Here is an 8,050-nt window from a genome sequence, read left to right on the forward strand (position 1 = left end):
ATCAAAAATCCCTCATCCTACATCTTAACCATTTGATCAATTAATTCTCAACCACTAAACATGCCTCAGCCATCAAATGAAGCTAGAATCCTTCTTGCACTTCAGGCCCTTCAAAATAACCCAAAGCTAAGCCTCCGACGCGCCGCAAAAATATATGAAGTTGGCTTCGGTACTCTCCGTAACCGACAGAATGGCATTCAATCACGAGACGCGTGGGTGCCAAAGTCACGGAGACTGACTGATCTAGAGGAACAGATAATAGTTCAATTCCTCCTTGACCTAGATTCGCGAGGATTTCCTGCGCGACTGCGTTTTGTAGAAGAAATAGCCAATTCTCTGCTTGCCGACCGTGACGCATCATCTGTTGGCAAGCGTTGGGCTCATAACTTCGTCAAGCGACAACCAGAGCTAAAGACGCGTTTATTTCGGAGATATGACTACCAGAGAACCAAATGCGAAGATCCGACTATTATTCGTGGCTGGTTTAGGCTTGTACAGAATACAATTGTGAAGTATGGTATCCGATCAGATGATATCTGGAACTTTGATGAGACTGGCTTTATGATGGGCCTCATAATGGCCGGAATGGCAGTCACAGGCTCAGAAAGGCAAGGAAGATCAAAATCAGTGCAGCCTGGAAATCGTGAATGGATTACAGTAATCCAGGCGATTAATGCGGAAGGTCAATCGATCGCGCCGTTCATCATTGGTGCAGGCAAATATCACCTTGCTAACTGGTACCGAGAAAGCAACCTCCCGGGCGATTGGGTTATTGCAACGAGCCAAAATGGGTGGACAAATAACGAGCTAGGTCTTGAGTGGCTAAAGCACTTTGATCGGTCTACAAGTAACCGATCAGTTGGTGCCTATCGTCTTCTGATCCTCGATGGCCACGAAAGCCACCACTCTGCTGACTTTGAGAGATACTGCCAGGATAATAAGATTATCACGCTTTGTATGCCACCTCATGCATCTCACCTACTTCAGCCTCTTGATGTTGGGTGCTTTGCAGTGCTGAAACAGGCTTATGGTCGACAAATAGAGCATCTGATTAGATGCTCTATAACCCACATTTCCAAGACCGAGTTCTTCCCGGCCTTTTATGCCGCCTTTAAAGCTACTTTCACAGAAAGCAATATCCGGGGGGGTTTTAGAGGAGCTGGACTTGCTCCTCTTGACCCAGAAGCCGTGATCTCAAAGCTTGATGTGCAGCTACGAACCCCAACGCCTCCTGGGGAGGTCAGCCAACCATTAACCCCATGGGTTTCAAAGACCCTAAAGACAGCAATTGAGGCTCAATCTCAGTCTGAATACCTCGAAAAACGAATCAGAAGACATAAAGGCAGCTCCCCAGAGTCAATAATAGAAGCTTTAAAGTCAAATACTAAAGCAACAAGGGCAGTTATGCATGAGGTTGTCTTATTGAGGAATGAGGTCCGAAATCTTCGAGATGCAAATGAGATACTAAGCCGGCGCCGGAGGGCAAAAAGGACTAGACTACAGAAAGGAGGGGCAATGACTGTACAGGAAGCATCGCAAGTAATTGATCAGATGGATGTTGATGCGCAGATAGTGGCCGAATCATCGAGAAGTGGTGGTCGAGGAAGGTCAGAGCGACCGGGTGGTCGGCGTTGTGGTGTATGCGGCAAGGCCGGGGCATAATGCAAGGACGTGTCAGGTAGTGATTGAGACCTCTGGGGAAGAGTATGGTAAGTAGTTTTAATTGATCAGATGGTTTATTATGTTTTTAAATGGATTTAAAGTTTAGAGGCTGGAATTTTTGATCAGCATACTTGGATGATCAGCATGCTTATCAACCACGTTATACTTTTTAGTATTTATGCTAAATTATTCTGCAATACTCGCTATATTAACGCTTTCGTAAAGCTTAACAAGGGGTTAAGCAATTACAGACAATATGGCGGTCGCTAAGTGAGCGCAACTGCATACCAGATTAGGCCTAAGACGGCGCCCATGATGATAATAACTGGAGGGCTCAAGTTGAATGAGTAGCCGAAGACAAAGCTCGATGCTGTCACAACAACCCACCACGGCTCCTGTGCCAGACTCGTTCCCTGCTGAAGACTTTCAGCAATATACCCGATTTGCCACAAGCGATAGACCGCGGTATAAATGAGTCCCACGGCACCGGCGTTGACACCCCTGAGAAGGGACTTAACCCACCTCAGACCACGGATAGCGCTCCAAATACCCATTGTACCATGAACTGTAATAAGTCCAGGAGCAAATATGCCAATAAACCCAAGCATTGCTCCAACGGCCGAATTGTATCCACCATTAAATGCTGTCAAAGCGCCTAGGTATACCGCAAAGTTGAAGTTGGGACCGGGAAAGCTCTGTTGGATCGCAAGGCCGATAAGGAAGTCGCGCGGACTAACCCAGCCTTCAGCAACAACATATTCGCGGAGCAATGGAATGACAACAGGACCTCCGCCAAAAATAATGGTCCCTGCAAGGTACATATTGGCGAAGAAGCTAAAAAGGTATGTCTTGACCCGCAATTTTCCACGAAGGACCATAATCACAATGAAGGTGATGAGAAAGAAGACAATAATTCCAAGGCCAAAGCTCCAGGAAAAGTTAAGGGACCGCTCTGGTGGGATAACGCGTGGTTCTGAGTCAGCCTCTGAATGTGAATTCTCGGTGATTGGGAGCGTCTGCGCATTGTTTTCCTGGCTCGTGCGGGATACCACGTCATCGTGTTCCCTGGTAGTGCCGAACGATGCAGCAGTGGTAGTGGCATTGTTGTCCTGATCGGCAGATCGCCCCTGTGGAAGTTCGATGGACTCCGGCTCTTGTGCCCTAAGCCGTTTTGTGGGGTTCTTCATCAAGCCGACTATAGTCTTGATAGGGCCATGAAGCCAGCGATAGTCATGGACGACGGTTGCACAGCCGGCCACGAACATCAGAAGAGGAAAGTACCAGAGCGCATTGTACAGAATCCCGGCCGCACCTCCAAGCAAGACGAGTATACGAGTTATTTTATCAGTGATGGCTTTTTCTGATAGTTGAACAGCAGCGACTGCGATAATGCCCACAGTTGAGGCGTTGAGCCCGGAGAGAAGTGCATAAACGGGTCCGGGAAGAGTGTCTCCAATATTGGAGACGCCAATAGAGAGACCATACATTCCCAAGGCCCCAGGCAAGCTAAGGAAGGAATTAGTTACTTCGGTAAGGAGAGTGCCTGTGTGTTTGCGGTTGCCTACCTCCAGATGAAGAAGCTCAGTAAAGCAGGAAGAAAACCATCATGAATCAGGTTAATGCAGTAGTGCATCTTGGTGCTGCCAGGGCCAGAGAAGGCCTGGCAGACGCTGAAGAGTTCCTGATACTGTATCTCGATCAGCGCTACTGTTCTTCTTGCAAATAAACCATAAAAAATAGTTGCTTACCACTTGATTGTCAATCCATTGCAGCTTATCGACGAATTTGTCACGGAACTAAGACAGGGGAGGGTATTCATTAGCGCTTGTCATTTCTTGATGCTTAGATGCGCCGCTAGGTACGCATCGCCAAAGAATTGTACAAGTACTTACGATCCTGAAATGCACTGGGGGGCCGCCGAAGGATGTGAAACCAAGGTGGTAATTGGTGCTGATGGTATTCCAAAACTTGGCCTTCAGATTAACAGGTCGCCAACTTCGCCAGGCCATACGGGACCGGACTGCCATCCTGAAATCGTTATAGAAAAGGGGTGTATGTCGAAAGTCGGCAAAATCTTCTGGGGACCATTGAACGAGCAGCTCTCTCTATGTCAATTCTAAGGTATTATATAGAGTAGTAACTAGGGATTTAAGAAGGCGCAACTGCACCAACCAAAAATTGGCTTACTTTAAAGCACGTGGGGTTGCTGAATCTTAGCTGTCCCAGGTCCCGGTAATTTGACTCCGTCCAGCACCAATCAAGCTGAGGGAGTGACTGACTCACGCCAATCAAGGTCCTGGCTTCCTGGCAGCTGTAACCGTAATTATCCCTTACCTAAATGAGGCCGTGCGAATGATAATGGTGGACTTACCTGTCCTGCTAAACGAGCAGAGATAAGTCAAGCACTAAAGCCCGGAGTTATTATCATTACGACGACTCATATTTGGGATTCTTATTCGAGCCTGGCAGCTGCGATTGTTACGTAGGTCACATTACAATATGATCTAGTGCTTCGATTCGAGGATCGACCGTATAGTTTATTCGATAGGATTCAAAATAGCTTTACCGTCAACTCCATCAGCAATCGCAAAGGTCCTCCAACCTGCCTTGGGAAGATCAATCGTCATATCTTCGCAAAGGTACTTCATGAATACGCCATGTGTGACAACAACAACTTTTTTCGGCATATTTGCGAGATCTTCGCTCCCGTGGATGGCTTGAACCGTGTCCCGCAATCTCTCTCGGAATCTTTTAGCTCGTGCAGCAACAGCAGAATCGTTGGCCGCGTGAGGACCATCCTTGATATACCAATCCTCAGCCAAGACGCTGAAGTCAAGGAGCGGAAAAGCTATCTCTAGCGCAGAACGTTTGGATCCAGTATCACAGGGAAGGTCGCTTCGCTCCTGTAGGTCCTGGTCTATAATGAGACGGGTGCCTTCTTCGTTGCCATTATTCTTGAGGTATTGTTTGCTTAGGATATGGGAGAAGCCAGCCAGTGTCGTCTGTAGGGTGCGCATGAGTGGAGAAGTGAATATTATGGCGATTGACTCTGGATGAGGGAACGTATCGACTAGGGCCGATGCTTGAGAAAGACCCAAAGAAGTGAGAGGTGGATCTCTTTGTGAGAAGTCTTTTGAGACGTTATGTTCCGATTCTGCATGTCGAACTAGGTAAACTAAAGGGGGCATGGTGCTTGTTCGAATTTTGAGAATGATGTTGCGGGAGGTATTTTGCAATGTGGAGGTTCTCCTCTAATAAAAGCGCATGCGGCGGGGTAGCTGTGACCCAACATTCGTACGGAGCACTTGTGCCCCAAACCCGACCAATGAAGATTCGGTTCAAAAGTTTGCGGCGCAGCACAGTCGCTGTTAGATTGGCGGCTGGGGAATTGTTGGATACGCGAATAGGGTTGATGTCCAATTAAAATGAGGTTGGTTTTCACATTTGGGGGTCAATCTAGTCCCCAAGAGCTTGTTTTTTCTTCTGTCTCCTTTCTGTCCTTCCAGGTGTTTTCCCCCGCCACCCGGTATTGAGATATCCGCCTGCCGTATTCCTCTATTCTATATTCTCGTGTTCCGTTCAATCTGATATTAAATGATAGAAAAGATACCCATAACCTGCAAGAGCTTCTTCTATCGTTCATCTTCCTCAATCTTAATGGCACCATCTGGGGCCATGACTTTGTACTCCTCCGGTGTCGCTATTCTGTACAAACTACCTTTCTTGTCCCTAGTCTACAAATAGAAACTGCCCCGCGGCTGCACCCATGATAACTAATAAGAGTGCAGTGTACTTATTAGTAAACTTGTAGAGAACCGCCAGGGCAAGCATGTACAGAACCGCCGCCGGGCCGACCTGAGCGGTTGTGTCAATTACCTCACCAATTGGCTTATCCTTCACCCTTTCCAGAGAGCCTACGATACTGGCCTTGAGGATCTGCGCCGCGATGATTGCTATAACGCCAATGACCGAGCCACATAGGCCGTCAAAGAAGCTAGCGAGGAACTATTTGCCGGAAGGTGGCCGTCAGCGAGGTTATTGCTAGACCTGTTGATAACGGAAGTGATAGTGACGAGGAAACTAAGGAAATCAGAGCTCCGCTTACCTTATTTCGAACCAACTTTTCCAACAACTCATGCCCCGCAATGGTAAACAGGAAACAGGGGAAAAACATTCCCAGAGTGATAATAATCGCCCCCGCAAACGCGTTGCCAATCGACCTATCCAAGTATGCGCCCTGAAAACCCACAAACGTTGCAAAAATAACCAGCGGTGCCGGCAAGATATTCCCAATGGCAATGCCATCAATGAACACGCTCTGTGGGAGCCATGCCCCCATCAAGACGGCCTCAACCTGCACAAACGGGATGGCTGTATACGCGCCGCCGAATGAGAGCGTGCCGGCCACAAGGCCTAGCACGAAGAGGTTGATCAATGACGGTGTCTTAGCGATACCGAGGGCCAACGACACTGGTGAGGGTACACCACGGAAGACGACATAGAGTGCGTAACCGACATATTGAAGGATGAAGAGCGCGGCCGCAGGGATCCAGAGGCGCCGAGCGATAAAAGTATAGATTATGCCGTAGAGTCCAAGGGAGATGAAACTATGAAGAAGTAATGGTGTCAGCGTACTGCCTAAAAGCGTCGTAATAGATTCGGGCGTCGGCAGAAAGCATCTGTTGTATAGTTATGTTTAATCTAGAGGTACGGGAATACTGACATGTTTATCCGAAGTGCGCCGTTGATGGCCGTGCAAATGGCTGCAATCACAAGAAACGGGTCCACTTTTCTCGTACTGTGCTTTCTCACCGAGTGGTCAGCTATCTTGTGAGTCGCTCTTAAGATCTGGAAATAAGTGTAAGAATCAGATGACCGAAAATGCGCATAGTGTTCCAATAGATGAGACACCTACCATTGCCGCGACGATAGGCTGCAAAGCCCGAAACGAAGCATTGAAGTACTTATTCTCAAAACCAGCTAGGGTATACAAATAACTAGCAAGTAGCATCAAAGCAAACCCGGGCAGGATGAATGCCATACCTGCAATAATCCCGCCTATCCTACCCGCAGACAAGCAACCGAAGAACATACATAATTCGGCAGCCTCAGGCCCGGGGAGGATCTGATAGACGGAGAAGACGCGCTGGAAGCGAGGGAGGGTGATCCATTTGTCCTGGACCACAAGCCTTTCTTTGATCAGGGCAATCTGCGCGACGGGTCCGCCCCAAGCAAAGAGGCCAAAGTTGTAGAAGAAGAACCAGAAAAGTTTCGGATACGATAGTTTGGGGACGTTAGAGTTATTTTCAAGGCCCTGGTCGTCTTCGGTACAATGTGTATCAGAGGCGGGTCCGCTGCAGTCAGGCTGAAAAGAGTCAACCTTCTGAGACTCTTCATCCGCTTTCTTGTCGTGCAACTTCGTCGCAACTGATAGCGAGGGTGTAAGTTCAGCCACCATTGAGAACAAAGGTGTTGGCGATTGTTTAGAAATCCTAGTCCTCTTGTCCTGCGGGTTGAAGAGAAATCTGATTACGGTGAGTAGCCCGCATCGCCTGGCTTTTATACGAGTAAACTTTTATGCTCTTCTAACTCTTGCTAGGGAATATTGAGAAAGAATGGACGGACAGGAAAGCTTTGATTGGCCAGTAGGCTACAACGGTACTCACCGTTCCTGGATATGCCGCATCCCAGGCCCACAAATTGAACCTAATAAGATTGGCTGACTATTTGCAAGCGGGTCGCTGATCAGGCTCAAGCGCAAACCTAATTTATCCCCTCAAAGCTCAGGTCGAGACAGAGACTACAACGTTAATTGGCTGGCGCAAAGCACTAATAGCAATCTTGCATGCATGGTTCAGCCCCAGTGTAGTATCGCTACAGTTTAATCATCTCCTGAGATTTCCATGACATTAATCAACCTGTCTCTAAGCAACCCTATCCATCATAAGGACATCTTAGTGCTTCGAATAGTCTCTGCGCCACACTTCCTCATCGTATTCCTCCATCAGGTCCGTAAACTCTCTGCCAGCGGCAGCCCAGCCGAGGACCCCCTCAAAGAGCGCATAACTTTCGATGTCCGAATCACCCTTTTACAAGCTTCGAAATCGATCGACCAATCGATTTGATCGATTCGATTAATCGATTCGATTTCGATTTCGACCGATCGATTACAAGTCCTGATCGATCGATTTGATCGTCGATCGGGTGGACCATATATAAATCGGTGAGGTGCAGGGTAGGCTGCCCTGGATTCTGCCTCTGTGTGGATCGCAACACGTCGCATGTCCCACAAAGCATTCCAATGCGCGAGGCGCGATTGGTGGAGAGACGCTGCTGTGAGAGCTTCTAAGGAGGAAGGCGTCCCACCACCTTCCTTTTTAGGATTGCG

At 48.1% G+C, this 8,050-nt stretch overlaps 3 protein-coding genes across 3 annotated transcripts; all 3 read right to left on the reverse strand.

Moving 5' to 3' along the window:
• Nucleotides 1-1,922: 1,922 nt before the first annotated feature.
• FOXG_15092 (uncharacterized protein) lies at nt 1,923-3,689 on the reverse strand (the record flags this gene model as incomplete). Its single annotated transcript, XM_018395163.1, has 4 exons — nt 1,923-3,168; nt 3,228-3,349; nt 3,411-3,458; nt 3,555-3,689. The coding sequence occupies 4 exons, from the start codon at nt 3,687-3,689 to the stop codon at nt 1,929-1,931; spliced, it is 1,545 nt and encodes a 514-aa protein (XP_018255639.1). The 3' UTR covers nt 1,923-1,928.
• Nucleotides 3,690-4,165: 476 nt separating this feature from the next.
• FOXG_21978 (uncharacterized protein) lies at nt 4,166-4,903 on the reverse strand. The gene has a single exon (XM_018402358.1). It carries the CDS (start codon nt 4,848-4,850, stop codon nt 4,200-4,202), a length of 651 nt encoding a protein of 216 aa, XP_018255640.1. The 5' UTR covers nt 4,851-4,903; the 3' UTR covers nt 4,166-4,199.
• A 173-nt stretch (nt 4,904-5,076) lies between these two features.
• Nucleotides 5,077-7,171, reverse strand: FOXG_15093 (uncharacterized protein). Its single transcript, XM_018395164.1, has 4 exons — nt 6,578-7,171; nt 6,386-6,510; nt 5,768-6,269; nt 5,077-5,667 (listed from the first exon to the last, which is right to left on the reverse strand). Exons 1-4 carry the CDS (start codon nt 7,118-7,120, stop codon nt 5,392-5,394), a joined length of 1,446 nt encoding a protein of 481 aa, XP_018255641.1. The 5' UTR covers nt 7,121-7,171; the 3' UTR covers nt 5,077-5,391.
• Nucleotides 7,172-8,050: the final 879 nt, after the last annotated feature.

The sequence above is a fragment of the Fusarium oxysporum genome, chromosome 1 (genome assembly GCF_000149955.1).
Source record: "Fusarium oxysporum f. sp. lycopersici 4287 chromosome 1, whole genome shotgun sequence".
NCBI classification, from domain to species: domain Eukaryota; kingdom Fungi; phylum Ascomycota; class Sordariomycetes; order Hypocreales; family Nectriaceae; genus Fusarium; species Fusarium oxysporum.